Source organism: Myripristis murdjan, chromosome 23 (genome assembly GCF_902150065.1).
Source record: "Myripristis murdjan chromosome 23, fMyrMur1.1, whole genome shotgun sequence".
Taxonomy (NCBI): Eukaryota; Metazoa; Chordata; class Actinopteri; order Holocentriformes; family Holocentridae; genus Myripristis; species Myripristis murdjan.
In genome coordinates, this window is record NC_044002.1 from 15,183,487 (window position 1) to 15,203,795 (window position 20,309).

Genomic DNA, 20,309 nt, shown 5'->3' on the forward strand with positions numbered 1-20,309 from the left:
GCATTTAACTGCATGCTTTTCTGCTTGACGTATCAGAGGCTCCAAGATGAAAGCAGATAAGTAATTGCTCTCCTGATTCTTATTCTTCACTGACAACCCATAAATTTAATTTTACACACACGTTCATTTACATTTTCGAGTATATGACATGATAATTGCAGGAATATAACACCTCCATTCTGCAGGATACTGCACGGGGGCTTGATTGACGTGAGCGGTGAATTGAAAGGAACAGGGGGCTGAATTGCTTCTCCTCGAAATGATTTTGCCACGAAGGGACAAAATTAATGAGCATTTACTGGACGACAGCAGTAGCGTAAACATCCACAAACCATGAATAGACTCTCTCTCTTTCTCACCAAGGATCACAGAAGACGAGCCATGACATCCAATAAGGCTATGCTGCTGTTTCTCTGTAATCCAAAAGGCTACATTACCAATACTCTAAGACACAAAAAAATGTTAATGGGATTTTCTAAATCATTTGAAATTAGCTACAGTTGATGTGGCCACTGGGGACCTTAATAACACAAATGGTGCTTCTCCTTTTTTTTTTAATATGTGCAAATTTTGAGGGAAAAAAGCTGGTTTGCAAATGATTTTTTAACAGTCCTTGAATGTAGTAATTGACTCATTGACATGTGTTTGAGACATGAGTCTGTTTTTAACAAGCGTGTGCTCACAATGTCAACACCCCATTTGTTTATGTCGCTCATCTTAAAAAGGCACAAGAGGAGACGGTGGAAGAAGATGGCTATATTGATGTGAACTTTGAAGCCATATGGTTTGCTCCCAAAGTTGGAGTGCAGAACAAAGGACCTTTAAATTGGCTCCTGATGTGAAAACACTGGTGGGGCCCTCACCAGAACAAGCAGATCATTACATCGCTCTCTTCACACCGTGCCTGTAACCAGCCACTCCAGTACCTTGCGAAAGGTCAAGCTCTTCCATGGAGTGCTCAGGTATCTCTTCCAGGCAGAGTCAGCGCCCAGGTCTCTCGTTATGTTTGATTTGACTGGGCATTCTGGCATTAAATACAAAACACCAAATCTACACTGTGTGCTGCTCACTGGCTGGCTAATTCAGCTGTCTGCCTCCACCTATCCGGACCAGTGGACAAATGCACTTTCAGCAATTACACCCACTCCACTGTGCGGCGCTTTATCTTTACGACAATGGGTTTTATGAGCAAAATCAAATTACCTAAAGCGGGAGATAACTGGTGTATCGGAGCTCAAACTTAAACAATTAAGGGAAACTGGCAGAGAAGAATTCATTTTATTCCACTTCCTTCCATACGATTCACTTAGCGGTAATAAGCAGGGGGAAGTTGGCGATTAGATGTCAGCCATAAACATTGCAGGGGCAATGAACACAGGGCGGGTATCATGAATGGAGGCCAATCCAGTAGTGCTGGACAGGGGTCTGAGCCACGCTACAGATACTGTTAAGATAAATGCAATGAGGAATGGAAGGGTCCTAGCTGGTAATTACGGTGGATCCTTGGCAGGGAGAGTCACTGTTAATTAAAGCGCGAGGTCTGTTTTACCCAGAGAGAGACAGAGAGAGAAATAGAGAGCAAAAGAGAGCGAACAAGAGAGAGGACCACCACTCCTGCTAATTCATCTCAATCCCCTGAGCTCCCCAGGGGGCGCAGGGCCCCAAACTCAGACCCCCCTCAGAGCCTCTGGACTTCTGACCCCTCAACTCCCTTTCAGCTGACACTGCTCATTTACTAGCCAATTACTGCCAATGGTGGCCGCACTATTATTGATAGCAGGGACTCTCCAGTCAAGGACCACCAGGACTATCAGGCAGCTGGCCCGGTAAGTGATTCAGAAGTGCAAGAGTCTCTGGTATGTGTAATGAAAATGTGAGTTTATCATGTTGAAATACATATGTGATTAAGAAGCAGTAAATGCATGCACACACACACGCACACGCACACACACACACTCCCACTCAATGCACATCGTGTATTCAGATTAGGGAGATCAATACTCTAGATTGTCAGGACTGGAGCTAAGTAGATTACTGAATGTTTTCCCAAATCAATTTCCGTGGCAGTTTGGCAGCAGTGCATGGGAAGTGCAATCTATCATAACATAAAGACCCATCATGTAAAAGCCTCTAATAAAAAGCCTGAGGAGATTGGGATGGGCTTAGCGCAATTTCATATGGATTTATCTCTACATAGATAGTCATTGATTAAGACGAGCCTCTTGACTATACTGCAGCTGCATGACATTGCGAGTGATACTGTTTGTGTCATTATCACAACAAATTGTTCCATTTTTATCGTTAAACTGACACATCTCACTCCCTCCTGACGCCTCCCCGCAGGTGCACATACTTCAACGGCAAATGAGAGAGGCAGACAGAGGGAGGGAGCAAGAGAATTGGAAAAAAAAAGTGAGTGCCAAGAGAGGGGAGAGTGCTGAAATAGAAAGAAAGAAAGTGAGAGAGGGAGCGCAAGTCAGAGTGAGGAGGGGGGGGGGGACGCTTTCCTCTGATGTTGCAGGTAATATGGCCTCCACTGGATCAGTCTCTTCATCAAGTGACACACAGTAAATTACAAGTGCTTCAAGCAGCTCAGTGAATTATGGTTCATCACTTGGAAAGGCTTTCCCCCTCACCACCGGGGCCCAGGCGTATCAGATCTGCCGGTTAGGATCCAATTAACACCCTGGCCAGAATCATCTGATTGCATGTGTAAGGGCTGGTATAACTCGTTTATTGCGCCCATGTATCTTCTGTCACAAGGTAAATTTGTTGCTGCTACATCAAAGGTCTGAGCTACTTTTTTTTTTTATCCCTCCCTCCCTCTCACTTTCTCTCAATCCCCCAAACTCGGCTACCTCGCCTTGGGGTTGCATTTCAACTTCTTTTGCATCACAATGATGAACCTGCTCTGTCCTCGCAATTTAGCAATCTTGTCCTGTAGGTGTTGTAAATGCAGGAAAAAAGAGGTGGGGAGGGAGATGGGTAGAGAAAAAAAAATCTTGTTTTCTGGTTACAAAAGCAGTAACCAAGGGTGTTTGACTAAAAATGTGCTGACGTTTTTTTTTCTTCCTCTCTCTCTCTGAGTCAACAGAAGTTTTTCTCATGAATAACAAAATATTTTCCCCTCTCTTTTTTCCCTTCGCTGTGATAATTTTTCTCTATTTTGAGATCCGACCAGAGGGGATGCAGTGGAAAGATATATTCATAAATGTAAATGTGAACTAGCATCCTTTAGCCATACACACTGAAGTTAGCTAACCTATACTCAAGCCTAGCGTCACAGCCCTTTTCCTTGCATCTGTGTGGGTTCCGGATGAAAGCCAATAAGCAGATGAGCGTGGCTACAGAGATGTTGTGATATTGGCTCAGCGGTGAAATGTGGGGACCTGACCTTTAAAGTGTGACACTCCCCACAAAGGCCCAATGCCCACAACCCATGTGATTGGCCAGCGTGAAAATCTGTAGAATCTAAAGAAAACAGATCTAAGAGGACAAAATCAACATCTCTCCTCATCCATAAAACCTTTAACATTTTCACTTTATATCCCGCATAGCGGGATTGGACTAAGGTTATTAGTATGGTCAAAACGTATTATGAGCTGGATAGTGTGGTACACTGCAAAAAAAACAACAACAACAACAAAAAAAAAAAAAACTACATCTTCTACATCCATTTAATCTCATATCAAGTGTTTAAAAAAATGTTTTTCTTGAAACAAGTGAAAAAATCTGCCAGGGGGATGAGATAATCCCACTTGTTTCCAACGCTTTTCAACTTGTTTCAAGAATTTTTGTAAATGAAGCATAATTTTCTGGATATTTATGAGCTGATCTGCCTTATCCGGCCCTGTTTCAGCATATTTATACTCGCTCCAGGAAAAACTCCAGAAAAAAGAGGAACGGTATAAGAAACAAGTGGGATAATCTCATCTCAATGGCAGATTTTTTTCGCTTGTTTTAAGAAAAGCGAGAGTTTAACACTGAATATGAGATGAAATGGCATGTGTGTGAAGCACTCAGGTTTTGAATGTCTAAGGAGTGAACATTAACTAGAGGGTGGAAGTCAGTGGGAGGAAGGGTCAGGGAACATTTAACAGCAACGGGGGCACGTCCGATCTCAGCCATGCCTGGTGATCCTTTTGTCTGGAGTGTATAGTGCAGGAGAGGCCACAGCTGTTTCCATCATTCCCTTTTACACACTTAAGACACCTAGCGGGAGAGGAGGCTGCTTTGTTCATTTGCAGCTCTGTGTGTTAGAGGAGCTCGTTAATGCCCCCTCACACTGTCAAGTCGTCCATCTGACTCGCTCACAAGACAGGGCTAAGGGTCATTCTAGCTGTTTTATATGCGGCCCCTGACATATAGGGGGTGTGACTGTGTCACAATGGGAGCCTCAGGGTGACACCAGAGGAGGATATGTGGTCAGATAGTCGTGTGTGTGTTTGACTGTGTGTGGAGTGCGAGTGTGTGGGTGTTTACTCAACCCTTCCCTAAACACCTAGCACCTGCTACAGTGAAGTTTGCCTGGTGAATCTCAATTCAAATGCGCAGCACTGTACCCACCAAGCTAATTATCTAAAAATTGGTTTTCAGTCAGGACAACTCACGCATAGGAAATGTATTTGTTAAATGATGAGGCATGACAAAGAGTTTGACTTTTCCGGACTAGATCATATTTGATGGGGAAAAATGCAATCCTCCCAAAACATAAAAACTGATTTGAGCAGGAGGAGTTCGGAGGAGGAGGGTTAAAGTGAGAAGCAGCAGCAGGGCAGCTAGACAAGCGAGCTGTAGAGGTAAGCTTCAAAGGGCTTTGAATTTAGGGAGTGAGATGATGACTGGTTAACTATGAAAAGTGCGCCAGTCAGCAACCAATCAGATGATGGTACCGGGAGAGTTTCCTGACTGAAGCAGCTCAGCTCATTTTTACATGCACTGAAGAGCTGCTAAAGTCAAGCCAAGCCTGATTGTTTAGCAGTCATGATCAACGTGCACAACAGAGCTGGAAACAAACTAGACCAGGCCTAAATGAAGCTGCGTCTGACAACTTGATGACTTTATAAAGCCATCGCCACCGTATGTGTGTGTGTGTGTGTGTGTGTGTGTGTGTTGTTGGCTATGTGGATATGCATTGTGTATGTGTGTATGAGAGGGAAACAACTGTCAGATTCATAGGCCTCTGTAATCCTCTCCGTCTCTCCTTGTCCGCGTTTCTTTATTTGTATTCCAAATGTCAGTGTATAAATGCCTTTCAGAGGGGGATATTGCCACAGAGAAGAGGAGAGCGAGGGGAGAAAGGAGAGTAAAGCAGAAACGAGAGGGTGTTGTGTGCCTTGGGAGAGCCGTGTAAGCAGCATGGCGGAGGCAGGGGGATTTACAGGGAGAAATAGGTGTTTATTGAGTGCTCCCGTGGGCTTACTGTGTAATAATAGACCTGTCACATTACGCAAATGTGGAGAAGCAGCTTGTGTGTGTGTGTGTTTTTTTTAATGTGTTTGTGAGACTGTGTTTTTACATGCGTGTGTGTGCGGGCACATTTGATTGCCGTAACGGCATGCCTCCTTGTCGTCAACGACTGCGACGCAGTGATGAGCGAGAGGACAGAATTAGTCAAGCGAGAGCCTTTGGCTGCTAATACACGTAATTAAAACTGCAAGCTGAGGCACTTAGATGCTTGTGTACTAAATAATTTACATGTCATGATCTATGGATCATTTCCCGCTCTTAAATACCGAAGAAGAGAAAAGAAAGGGAAAAAAAGACTGGCAGAGGATTTATCAGTGTCTCTGCCATAAGCAGGATGTCATGGTAATATTAATCCCTTTACTACTTTCTACTGTGCTAATCATACTAGGGGATCAATCTTCCTGATTCCTCCGGTGGAAAATGTGTAGCTTGATTGCCAATGACTCTTATCAAACTGTGAAGCTAATAAAACATGGCACCATGGCTGCCGTTGTGGCCTTATAATCCAGGTAAATAATGCTGCTTTACTGAGAAAACTCCATTAAGACGGGAATATTAAAAAGCCTCTAGTGAAAAAAAAAAGGGAAAGCAAGCAAAACAGGTTATTTTAATCAAAGAGGAGTTTCCACTGCTTTGTGCTGATATTTAGTCAACGGGGCATCACAGATAAAATGGCATTTGAAATGTCTGGATTCAAGAGCACACAGCTGTAAAAGTGACACTTGAACCAGAATGTATTGTGTCCTGTTTGTGCTGGTGTGTAAACCTCGCGGACCGCTTCTCAGCAGTGCCTCTCCTAAGATGCTCTGTGTGGAGACTTTTTTGGAACAAAGAGGTGAGGATGTTAATAAAGGCTGGATCAACAGATGGATTAGCTGGAGCTGAGGACAGGCCGCTCACCGGGCCCTCTGATTCATATTGATTCATATCGCCGACGTGAGGCTAGGATGGAGTAAGCAAATGTAAATATTCAATATTTACCATCTGCTGGTGTTATTAGAGGCAGGGGCTTGGACATGGGCTGACGACTATCACGCACACACACTGCTCTCAACCAATATTGTTCTTTCTGCCATGTATGTATTGCACTGGGTGACTATGCAGGCATTTGTAGATCAGGCTCCTGCTTGTTTGAATGTGTTTATTTCAGCATACAGAACCTCAAGCAGGGAAAGTGCAATGGACCCCATCAGTAAGCTACAGGGTTAGGAAGCTTTTGATTGTCAAACAGTTCATGTTTCAAACTGCTTAAGTAGGGTTAGGCGATAGATCAATATTATGCAGGCATGTTATCATGACATATCATATATTATGTGATATGAGACTAGATATCATCTGGGATTTTGGATAGCGTAATAATGTGGCATGGCGTAAGTGTTATCTGTTCCTGGTTTTAAAGGCTACATCATTATAATATTTTATCCATATTGGCCATAAAATAAATAAATATAACAACCTGCAAAAGTTTATGTTTACAATCCTGTTACTGTGTTTGAATATGCTGATAATATTAACACTCTTGACAGGGGTGAGTTGAATTATTTAAATGCAAAAGCGTGACTGCACCTTTGCCAACCTTATCTCTTTGCCAGTGCGTAATTAGGTACACAGGGGTGTGACTCCAATTGAAGGTGTCGCCATTGTTAGACTCTGTGAAAATATTAACGGGTGAGGTTAACGCCAATTTCCCCGTCTTTAATGAAATGCACAGAGCCCCTAATGAGGTAAACCACCGCTCCTTGATAGTACTTATTAGCCGAGTGGAGGGCACAAACTCTCACACTTCAATTTTGAAGGCCTAAAAATGAATTAATTTTAAAAAAAGAAAGGAAAAAAAAGAAATAAAAACATGGAGCAGATGTCAAGGGGCCTTACATAATTTGACGCAGGAAAACCAACTAACTGTCTTGTTGACTTAAATGAGCAGAATGAAAGACTCCAGTGTGAGGAAAATCTTAACAGAGGGGAAAGAGGAAGATTGCAGGCAGCAGATGCGGCAACAACACGTGAATGTGTATATATGTGTGAGTGTGCAACTGCCTGCATGTGTCTGTGTCTGTGTGTACAAGTGTGACCTTTTCCAAATCACTGACAACAGAAATAGACAGCTCTATGAATCAATAAGGTAAATTAGCGTTGAAGAGTGGAAATGACAGCCAGTTAAAATTAGCTGTCTGTACACTCCACTAGGCGGGCTGACATGTCTTTCAAATAATAACCTCTGGATCTTCCAGTGTGTCAACAACACTATAGATCTACTGTAGAAAAGCATAAAGATCAAAGATGTCCTCCAATTTGTCCTCCTACCATACAAGTGCTAATTATTTTTAAACTCCTCGGTGAGAATTATTGGAATGGGCGATATGGGCAAATGCAAATATCACAATATTTTTTTTTACTGAATACTTCGATATGGATATGTAGGGATGACTGCTGGTGCTTTCATACACACACAGTATTTCTGACAGCAGGTAAAACAGTCTGATAAGTTCAGAAAACTGCACCCTCTTACTGTAAAAACATAGCACTGATGCCATATTGCAACATTCAAAATCACAGATGTTATTTAGTTTCATATCACGATATCGAAAAAAAAATTAATGTATCCCCATTCCTAATTAGAACAATGAATAAAAAAAAAAAAAAGAGAATAGGGTATCTGACAGCTGAAAATATATGGCAAAACCCCATTGTGACTTCAGGGGGAAACTTTGGTCTCTGAGGTCTGTCCCTGTTGTGTTTTTCTTGCATCTATGTGGCGTTCACCTTCCTCGGCACGGGTTTGTCCAGACTTAGAATTCCAATGACAGGTCCGAGGATTGCGCTGGCAAATCAAACACACTTGTGGAACAGAGGAAATCTTCTTTTCGGAGGAGCATGTATTATGGATGGACTTAAGAGATTAGACCGGGAGCTGCTTTACCTGCAGTGGACGCTGCTTGTCCTGGCTCTTTGGAGATTTCAGGCCACTGCCTGGCTGCTGCAAGAGTAATTGCCTCGCTGCTTGTAGAGCCTTGAAAGAAAGGAAAGAACACAAGACAAAAGACAGAGAGAGAGAGAGAGAGAGAGAGAGAGAGAGAGAAAGACAGACAGGTAGAGAGAGAGAGAGAGACAGGTAGAAAGATGGGGAAGAAGGGAGGGTGGAAGGGAGAGAGAAAAAACAGCAAACGATTAGATTTCTTGAAGCTGACAGCAGAGTTAATTCTAATTTCCAGGGACAAAACAGCTATCTGTGACTGAAAACCCTGTCAAACATCACCTGGTATTTTCAGGAACACGCTCCGGAATGATTAACACCACACCGGAGATACATTTTAGTAACAATTCACAGAGCCGTGATCAAGGATAAATACAGTTTGTGTAGCACACCCTTGAAGAAGAGGGTGGAGGGGTGGGTGGGTTGTGAAAGAGAGAGAAAAAAAAAAAAAAAAAAACCTAAGCGTCAGTAGAATTGACCTGTCTAGTGTGTGCTCAACTGAAATACCCACTTCTCTCTGCAAATTACTGCCATTTGCATATTCATAATATCAATTTGAAGTAGAGGCAGCACCATGTGAAGTGTCCCCGGGAGCTGTAATTAAAGTTGACAAAATCAACATCAGATTACCTTTAGAGTGAATTAACTAGCAGCCCAGGTTTTACACTATGCATTAAGGGTGCTTATGAGCAGAGGATGAGTGATTGAGAGATTGAGAGAGAGAGAGAGAGAGAGAGAGAGATCTTTCCATGCCTGATGAAATTGGTTCACAGCTGTTTACACATGGCAAGAGGAATTAGAAAAATCATACGAGTAAAATGTAAAACATTTGTCATCAACACCCTTTGATGTATTTGCCAGATGTCGAGATGATAAGAATCGGAGAGGCTCGGATGTGGCACGATGTATTTCTCTGGGGTTTGATGGGATTGCAGATCCCCCCCCCGCCACCCCCCGCCTGGCTGTGTGTGTGTGTGTGTGTGTGTGTATGTGTGACAAGCAAGCTCTGGCATCACAGGTACGGCGGCGGCTGGGCTAGCTGCTTCACTCCGATTCTTCAAGAGCAGACGGATGAAAGAGTCTGGCAGAAAAGAACATTGCGCACAGCTGCTGCTTCTGCTGCTGTTCCACGCAGCCGTACCCCGTATCCTTAAGGCCCACAAGCATCAAGTGGGAGAGGAAAAGAAACGCTCACACTCACACACACTCACACACACACACACAACAACAACAACACAACAACTTCACAGGTGTTTCTCTTTTTTTTTGATGAAAAAAGAAGAGGACGAGTAGGAGGAGGAGAAGCAAGAAGAGGGTAAAAAAAAAAAAAAACTCTGATGGAGAGTGACACTTCTTCAGGAATCAGGGGCGCTTGTTTTATTTTCTGGTGCTTGCCAGTATCCATGACAACAGCTGCCTTGACAGGGCGTGCATATGGCGCAGCTCTGCCAGTTGGTGGGAACAATGTTTGAACTAGTACATTGAGATCCTGTGCAAACAAGAGGAGGAGACAGGATAGAGAGAGAGAGAGAGAGAGAGAGAGAGAGAGAGAGAGAGCAAAGAGGACGAAGAGAGAGGGAGAGGAAACGGGAAGAGGGAGTGAGGTAGTGAAAAAAAATAAGATAAAGGGGGAGGAGGAAAAAAAAAAAGTTGCCACGTCTTAACCCCTGGGGGAAAGCAGCCACCCCCTGATCAATTATGAAAAGACAGAGCTGGGGGGGCTGCTGGGAGGGGTGGGGGCAGGGTAGGGGGTTCTGTCTGTCTGGCTGCTCAGGAGGAGCCAGGCTTTCTGAACTAAAGTAAACAAACACATTGCACTGGCGCTGGGTCCTAACTGCATTGATCTGTCTCCTTGGTAAGAGGAGCCCAGTCGCCACTAGCTTGTGTGAGTGCGTGCACGCATGTGTGTGTGTGTGTGTGTGTGTGTGTGTGTGCTGTGAGATGTGTTAGCTGAGCTATGGACTTAAACATTAGAACACAAACACACACACACACATGCACAAATGTCTGTCCAATGCGCCCACACACACAGATGTGCCTGTGATGCACACACTCTCAAACACACACAGAAATCACATCCAACGCTCGAGCCAAACTCCATCTCCAATGTGCTGCCAGATACAAGAGGTTTTGTTTGTGTTTTTGGACTGACTTTTTTCTTTTTTTTTTTTTTTCTTTTGGAAACGGAAGGGAAATCAAATGGTGTTTGACTTTGACCACCTCTGACTGAATGCAAGAGACAAAACAACAGACACTCAGCCAATCATTGCACTAATTAAAATTCAGTGGTCAATTAATCTAAGCCTGATTGGTGAATCAAAGTAATTATAAGGCTTACTGAGTCCTACACACAGTAGTTAAGAGGTGAGGCTGGTTGATGAGTGCGGACGGATGGAGCTGTTGAGAGGAAATGTTTATCTATCTGTGAATCAATAATGACTTGCCGTTTCATACCCAAAGTCAAGAGAGCCGCTCAATATATCACACATAGTCAAGAGTAAACAAGAAATAGATGTTTTTAAACAGGACTTCCAATATCCACGCCTGGCAAATATTGGGGTGGGTGTGGAAGAGTGAGAGGTGATGGCTAGAAGCAGAGAGATCAACTGCACGACGCTTATTAGAGAAGAAGTCTGGTCGGACTGCATAATGTGTAATTTTCCAAAAATAACACAGAGCTTATCAACACCGGCCAAACTTTTCCAGAGTGGTTTGTCATGCCCAAAACTGTCTGTCACCTCTTCTGTCAAAGTGAGGTTAGCCAGTTCCATCTGTGACGCTGTGGAAGGTAAGAAATAAAAAAGGCCCTGTCCCTTCACTTTCGCTGCCTCTGAGTATTCAGCCATTACAGCAAAAAGCACCAATTTGTGCCACCCACTTCCCACTCCACACAGACAGAAAGCTGAAACCCATCTCAAAGCACAAAAAGCGGCAAATGCCAAGGAAAGTCATCAAAAGTTTGCTGAAGAGCTGGTGGAGCGGACAAAAACACAGACGAGTGCTGGCGTACCGCCTATTTAACCTGGGTTGCTATGCACGGAAAAATGACATCCCCTGTCCATTAATGCACACATTGTATAAACAGCACAATGTGACACATTCTTGAGCATCAGAGAGAGAGAGCGAGAGAGAGAGACGCTTCGAAAGAGTCGGGCCCTGCTACATAAATAACAAGGCACTCAGAGGCATATTTGATGTTGATATCCATCACTGAGGGTGGAAAGAGGAAAAAAAGAAAGAGGGGGAAAATAACACACAGAACGACCGAGACCGCGACACGGGGATCCTTATGAAAATAAGATTCAGCCCAAATGGATCTGGTGTAATTGGTTTCAGATAGCGAGGTCAGGAGAAAGGCGATACAGGCAACTATTATGCGAAACGGACTGAGAAACAAGAATGTTTACACAGGCATTCCTCTGCTACATTAATAGGCATGCAGAGATCACTGGAGAGTGAGAGAGAGAGGAGACTGACAGAGAGGGAGGGAGAAAGAGAGAAAACTGGAGAAACATGTGTCAGCCATCCATCCATCCTTCCCTCCCACTATCCTTTGCGCTCCCAGCCTCAGTGTTTAGACTCCATACAGAAGAGGGTAATAAGGAACCCATCACAATGCACCTTTGTAAGGAGCATACCGAGATCTTAAACAAGCATGAAATACATTAGCGAGCCCTGCCATAGCGGGCCACACCATTACAAATCTCCAGATTGCTTATTGTGTCTGGTGGAGTCGAAGGGGTACGCGTGAGAAATAAGTCATCTAGCAAGAATGTCAGTCTTTCAAATCCACCTAGAGACTGCACAATGTGCAGCCATGACATTGGAATTGGATATATCTGAGGAGCTGTGACATTGTGTTTGGACAGTGCAGATCACTTCCTGGCTCAGGTTAGGTTGGGAGTTGTAGTCATTAGGGGATATAACGGATATTGGAATGATGACATAGGTATGAAATAAGCTACCTTCATAGGTACCTCTGCACATCCCTGTGGCCTGTGCAACAGAACAGAGCTGTAAACACAGTGTATCAATTATTGATAACTAAGTATAACAATAATAGATTTTTCTATGGTATGCAGAACAGATGTTGTGTGCATGCACTTGTGTGAGTGTGTGTGTGTTTGTGTGTGTTTGTGTCTGTGCGTGTGTGTTTGTTAAAGGGAAGTAAAAGGCTGCTGTTCAACACTAGGCCGTCGGCCAGAACAACTCCAGTCATGCTGACAGCCCTGACAACTCTCACACACACATGCACACAAACACAAACACACACACACACACACACACACACACACACACACACACGCACACCAGGCTTATCTATCTTCCCTTCCAGGAAACACATACAGACAGACACAGAAGGAGGGGGAGGAAAACAAAAAAGAAAAGCGAAAGGAGGAGGAGGGAAATACAAAAAGTGCGGCACTTTATCAAGCTGGAGGGAGTCGCATGCCACGGAAAACAAGGCACAAACAGTTTAAGCTGAACAAACAAACATGGCTGATTGGACTGAGGCTGGCGGGCGGCTGGCGGGGAGATAGGCGCTGACACTACACACCAAAATATTTACACCCTATCTCCTTATATAAGTGGATTCAGGGCAGAGATGGATGGATGGATACAGATTTGGAGGGGCTGACTGGAGAGGATAGACAGACGAGAAGAGGAGGGGAGAAGGATAAGATACAATGTCTGCATACAAAAGTAGAGACTGAGAGCGCACTAAGTTTATAAAAACATGAAACGTGTGACCCAGGAGCATTGTGGGAATGGCAGAGGTTCTGTGTAGTCTTCATATAATGATTGAATTAGAGTGTGGTGGAGTGGCATAGTGATTAACGAGACTGTCCTGGAGCACAGGCTAAATCCCTGCAAATTACAATTTGTGTCCATTACAGCTACAATATAAGACTCATGCATTGCCCTACCTGTCTGTTTATTCTGTCAACATTATATTTGAGAAGGTGGCGAGGCAAAGCCAGCAGCAACACAAAAACTTGAAATAATAAAACTGTTATCCGTGCAAGAGGTTTTGACATATCTATACGTTTTTGTAATGCCTCCTGAAGAGCTATAACAATGTGCACATATTATGGCCTTAATAGCTTTAATGTTTCATACTGAGGAAGACTTAGTCCTTATTTCCTATTGAGCACAAAGCACAATTTAATTTTTTTTTTTTAAATGTATGTGTTAAAACTTGATCTTTCGACCCGTGTTTCCAAAGTGCACTTCTTTCCATGTTTCTTTATAAAATTGACCTAAATCTCACATAAGGAAAAAAATATTAAATTAACTTAAAAAATGAACTTCATCCTTATTTTTTTTTTAATGTTTTATCTGCCATTTGTTTAACTTGCTAAATTAACACGACTACCTAAATTTATAGGATCAATCCAACTCCTGATGTGTACAGGCCTCTTTGCTTGCTATTGATCCCATTCACCTGAAGTGACTCTGGCACCACAAGTACAAAAATTCCTATCGTTTCTTAAAAGGTCAGGCCTGGCAATGACGCACTGGTGGCTCGACAATGGCTGCAAGTTCAGCTGTCTTATCGCCTCCACAAAGCCCACACAAAGCAAAATACGCTTGGATCTCCGCCTCTGCTTAGCTGAATGCTCAGAAAAGGAGAAGCATTATGGCGCAAAAAAATGACACTTTTTGATGAAAGAGACAGTAGCTGGGGGAGGGAGTTGACACAGGAATGCGGGTAGACCCAGGCAAGACAAACGAGAAGTAAACAGCAGGTGTGTGGTCAATAAGGCTGGAGTGGGCAACAAAGAGAATGCGAAAGAAAAATAAAGAAGAAAAACTTGCGTGCGAGAGAAAATGAGGGTAAGAAAGAGAGAGAAAGAGGGATGACTAACTCACAATTTTTCACAACTGAACCAAAGAAATAAGAAAGAAAAAAAAAGGGATTGGGAAAAAAATGCAGGAGTAATGAGCATTTTTATGTATGACTCAATAAATCAACAGTCTGCAGTGAACGAGGCAGCGAGGGAGAGAGAGAGAAAGGGAGGGAGAGGTCCATGGAGAATCTGCTTGGGCCGCGGGACGGAGGGAAAGCTATCCAGCAGAACAATGGGCTTCTGTGTCCCGCTCCACTCTGTCTACTACCACAGAGAAAAACTCTATATCTCAGTATTTTCAGCTACCTCAGCTTCCTCTTTCTCTCCATATGAAGAGATTCATCCCAAAAAGTGACACCTACTTCGAAGGCAACAAAGTAAGACTTGGTATTAGATATTAATTAATTCATTATCTGTCTTGTGGCCGTTTCTTGTTGCATTCATATTATAAAATCCTTAATCTCTTATGAACTTCTGGTTTTGGTCGGCCTCTTCACCACACTTTGAATTCTTCTCTCCTGCTCTTGCTCTTGCTCTCCCTCCTTCCTTCGCTCTAACCTCTCCTCTCTCGATCTCAACATATCCATTACTCATATCACATTATTCATTTCTTCCTCTTGTCTTTTCTGTCTTTCATCCTTCCCTCTTGCACGTCTCTCCCCCCTTGTTTATTGATTCTCTAGATTAAGAATTCCCGAGGTGGAGGATTGTAACACACAAGCATCAAATTATTTTGGGGTGTGCTTATTTGCCTTTCCGTTGCATCTATTTGGCCTGTGTCTGTAGACAATTATGCCTCCCCAGCCCCAGACTCAGGTGCTAATAATGAAGGACAAATAGAATCATATGTGTAAACTTCCCCCACTGATGAAAATTTATATTAACTTTCTGCCACAGTAAACAGAGCTGCATAGCTCCACCCTCCCGGGAGGATTGAGGAGATGAATTCGCTCGCTCCTACCCCAAGAAGAAAGCAAGAGCTCGTATAGAGAGGGTGGGAGGGGAAGGAGAGAAGGGGGGTCTTCCTTCATTGTGTAACCTCACACTTATTTTTCCAGCAAAGAAGACAAAACATGGTTCTGTTTTGCCCATCAGAGAGAAAGTGTGTGTGTTCAGGAGGGGGAGAAGGGTGTATATGGGCCAATACGTGTCTGTGAAGAAGGTGGGATACCATGCCAGCAAAAACACATAACATGGGCAGCCATCGCTCACTGCAACCACTAACATTCACTAACTTCCTACCTCAAGCTGTTATCACCATGTATATCCCATGCAAATACAAGGAAGTATTTGTTCTAGCAAGCGGGAATAATATAGTTTGCCAGCAACATGTGTGCTGAACTTTGCCACAGAACCCCCAAACTGAGCTGAACTTACAAACAAGACTGACTTATCGTAATGCAAAACTGCCTCTTGGCCACCGGGTCTGAAAGTTTGACCATAAAGTGAACTGTCGCTAGCAGCAGTAACCTTTGCTGTGTTTAAGTTAAGGCACTAAGTCCTCAATATATGGCTCTACTCCTCAGCCCTATTTCCCATCTCACTGTCTCAGTGCCTCTTTTCCACCCTTCCTTACTTATGAAATGCAATTTACCCCCACCCCAACACACAGTCTCTCTCTCTCTCCTTCTGTCTGTCCTGGTGGCTCTAGCAAAGCCTTCATTTTCAGCCGTGCTGTATCACTGGGTTTAGATAAGGTGACGGCAGGCCCATTCAGCTGCGCTCTTTATCTGCTGCTGCTCTTAGGGAAGTCCTTTACAGCCGAAGAACTGAGCGCTACCACAATGTACTATCACAGAGAGAGACAGAGGGAGAGAGAGTGAGGGACACAGACAGAGAAACACAGCGAGAGAGGGAGAGAGAGACAGACAAAGAAGAGGACTGTACTTCACTGACATGACAGGGAGGTTTTGTGCATGGGTGGAAGACGGGTGAGAGGAGAAATCTTGTTTTTTGTGTGTTTGTGTGTGTGTTCGGGGATGGCGCAAGTGAGGGTGAGTGTGTTTTTAGCGCAAAGCCACACACTCAGTTGCTCATCCCCTTCCCTGACCTTGCATCCACACACAAACTGCAAATACACACGTGCATTCTCCCTCTCTCTCTCTCTCTCCCCTTCTCTCTCCCTCCATCTTTCTCTTGTCTGCTTGCTCTCTTTCCTGAAGCGCTTGACTTCCTCTTCAGGTGATTATGATCCATCTCGTTTTCACAGTTCTAGGCGAGTGGAGGTCACACAGTTGGATGAATACCTGCTATGAAATGTTGCATTCAGAGCAGCCACAGTACATTGAGAGCAGCGGCTGAGCCCAGTGGAAAAAAGGGGACTGTGGAAGGGGAAGGAAGGGCCTTAGGCAGCAACAGTTTTATGGCAAAGAAAACTACACGTAATCATTCCATCAACAGTAAATGTTGGCTTGATTTTGGATTGGGCACTAGAGATGCCTAGTGGTTAGACAGGCTGTCCTGTAACACCACTTCAACACTAAGCATGAAGGTTTAACAAGTCATTTTTTCTTCTTCTTCTTCTTCTTTTTACTTGCTAAAAAACACAGTTTACATTACTGCAAGTCCTGCATGCATATATCACCTCCTGGTTAGCTGGTGTTGCAATCTTCCAACCCAATGGAAATGCAGCATTTTTGCCGAATTCACATTTTGCCGGTTTCTTTTACATCACCCACTATGAGCATAAGTCAGATTCTAATCCAAAAGATGGTGATTTAGTGATAATTTAGCATATTTCATAAATTAACTTTATGCTGACTTTAGGATTGCCTACCAAAAAAGTAGAGCATGTCTTGTATCATGGCACTTTATGCATGTTGCAAATTAGTGGGTGACCCGTTTACACCTCTGCCAATCAGATACAAGGCTAACAATCACCTGGGACAGTTGTAGGAGACGTAAGACTGAAGTGCAGGTCAATGCGTTTAAACTGAGCTCAAGTCGAGGATGGAAGTGGGATTTTAGATCAGTGTGAAAGGGGTATAAGGAAAATCTTACAGCTTTGAAGTATGCCTTGGCATTCAGTGAGCCTGAGCCCACAGTATGTCTCATGAGTTTCCTTGTGTTTCTTTTGTGAGTGGAGGGCAGGCAGGATGAAGTTGTTTTCCGTGGAGCTTGTGTCTGTCTTTGTTGACAAGCCCTTATTAAGAGGCTCCCACTCCAAAGAACATGGCCAGAGGCGACTAGCAATCTGACTGTGGCACTGGAGAACAAGCAGCCACGGAAGATGTGTGTTTGTGCAGAGTGCCAATACCAATAGACGCTGCTGAGATGATGAATGCACGCTCACAAACATATGTGCACTGTGCATACGACACAAATGCACACACATGAAGATACACATGCACCACACAAACACAGAGACCCAAACACACCAAACATACACAAAACTGTCATCAGGATAAACAGGGAGACAGGACGGCACCATGGCCGTGCATCTGCTTGCCTACCAAAGCGGAGCAGGGCTCATGAAGCAAAACCTGTAACACTGTTTGACGGCAAATATAGCACACGGTGCCGGGATTATTTTGAGAACCAGGTCCGTAGTGTTCAACTGTGTGTGAAGAGGATCTTTCTAAGGCTGTGTGCCCATTGAGTGCATGCATGCGTGCGTGTGAGTGTGTGCCAGGTCCTGTCTCCGGGGCGCTGCTGTTGCAGGTCAATAGTGTGAGTGTCTGTCTGTCTCGTCCTGAAGAGCTCAGGTTGAGTGCTGAGTCTAAGTGTTACTCTCTCTGGGGGTCGATGAGAAAGCACTCTGACCTTAGCTGCAAATGACCTCACCTTACCTTACTGCATGTCCAAACCTCAAGTTAGCAACAGCGGCGGCATTAAAGTCACAATGACATGAAAGATGATTTTTTCATGTCAGAATATTCAACTATTTAACAATGTCAATGAATTCACTAAACTTATATATATATATATATATATATATATATATATATATATATATATATACAAAAAACTATTGATAATATCAAATTCCGACTTCTTCATCCTGTGTATCTTCAATGATGCTGTCATACTAAACCAGTAGGTGGAAGCTAAAATTTCACTCAGGAAAACCACCACATTTTCAAACAGTCATACCACTCATCAAATAAACCCACCTTTCACCAACCAATGTTTCCTGATCTGATCTGTGATCAGCGGTTTATAACATAGAGATGCCGCTCTGTGATAAAGTCTGCTCCAACAAGCTGTTCCAACAGTGAGTAGGCTACATTAAATTAAGGAAGCAAGAAGCTCTCCGAATGCCATTTCAAGACTTTAACACAGTGAGCATGCAGTACACAGCAGATCTTCCATCTGTGTACCACCACAATACCTTATTTACAATTGTACTTTGCCGCACATTTTACCCTTATCGAACATTTGTAGCTCCTGGAATTTGTACATTGCACCTGGCCATACTGTGGCTTTTGACAGTATTTCGATTACTTGTTCAGCCCTATTTTAGACTTGATCAGTTTCCATTCCCTGCCACTAACCCAACGCAGGAAGACTCGCCAAAGCTGCCAGCTTGGCTGTGTGATGGTTATCACACAGTTTACTTTAATTTACATGGCTACCTTGTTGAGCCATTAGCCCCCGTCACCTCAGTGAGGTCACCCTGAGTTGATGGTGATGGATCTCTGAATGAAGGCCACACTCCCGCAAAAGATCACCCCGGTTAATAGCCACTACATCTGCCTCTGGAGGAGCCATGGATCTCTGTCACTCTCCCTCCCCTCTCTCTGTCTCTTTGCTTATGGAGCACCAATCCTTTGCTCCTTCCTCCCTACTCTCTTTTTCTTTCTCTCCCCTGCATTCTGCCTCGGTGGTTGTCTTGTGAATATTCCAATTAAGGTGCTGTGTGTTTGACCTTTAAGTGAGCTGCAGAAGATATAGTTATCTACCTTCCACTCTGACACCCAGCGTCTATCAATCAGTGTTCCACCCCCAACGCTCACCAGAACAGGCTACTCGACTGAGCTGGGCCTTGTGAAAAGTGTGTGTGTGTGTGTGTGTGTGTGTGTGTGTGTGTGTGTGTGTGTGAGAGAGAGAGAGAGAGAGAGAGAGAGAGAGAGAGAGAGAGAGAGAGACAGAGGTGTGAGAATGAGACACAGAGCGAGCTATCATAGGCACAGACTGATTAGGACTAAGGTCAGCACAGAGGCTGGGTGACTCCCATTGATAAAGCTGAATAAATGCATTGAGGCATGTGTATGAATAAATAAACATACACAACAAACATAGCACCACCCATGTATATTCTTGCTACATACCACACGCATACACACACACACACACACACACACACACACACACACACAAAGGAACGTTAAATATTTTTCCTTGCTACCTGGCTGGCTGAGCCTTGCTTCCATAAACAAAGCCTTTTTTCCAGCAGCATCCTATATCACGGTTCTGGGAACAAGCAACCGTGAACAAAGTCATACTTCTTTAGTTTCATTCTTATTCTCCGCCCTTTTCCAAAGGGCTAATCTACATCTTTCATTGAATCAAGAATGGAAATTCACAAGAAATGCTTCTTTTTCAATTTCATGCTGAAGTAGCTCAAGTTAGTGAATGTAATTTCTCCTAACAAGAAAATTTATCACTCTGTCGCTCACTTAGTCTGGCCATGTGAGAAGCGGGCCTCCTTTGTGCATTTTTTTTTTTTCTCAAGCTTTGATGAATGTGCCAAAAGCATGATCACTCCCTTCATAGCACTCCATACAAGGACAGAACAATTACACTGGTTATTAAAAAAATAAAACCTCTGGTTGAAATCTATATGAAAGATAAATGACATATCATTTAGGCTTGTGGTGAAAGCATTACAATATGAAGTCAAGTCTAAACCAAAGGGGGATGGTGGATGTACAAATACTGCACATACTAACATGGACATCAAATGTTGGTCTGAGAATTATGTAATGGTGCACACACAAGCTGGTTGGCACACTGGTAAAACACATATGGATAAGGCAATAAGAAAAACAAGCATTTCCCAGGGATTTTGC

At 43.6% G+C, this 20,309-nt stretch overlaps 1 protein-coding gene across 5 annotated transcripts in view; it reads right to left on the reverse strand.

The window, feature by feature from the left end:
* The window catches only part of foxp2 (forkhead box P2), a 115,887-nt gene that overhangs the window by 41,914 nt on the left and 53,664 nt on the right, over positions 1–20,309 (reverse strand). For all 5 annotated transcript variants that reach the window (XM_030045490.1, XM_030045488.1, XM_030045487.1 and 2 more), the window contains exon 5: positions 8,393–8,482. In XM_030045490.1, coding sequence (XP_029901350.1) covers positions 8,393–8,482 — 90 coding nt within the window. The remainder of the gene's footprint in view (positions 1–8,392; positions 8,483–20,309) is intronic.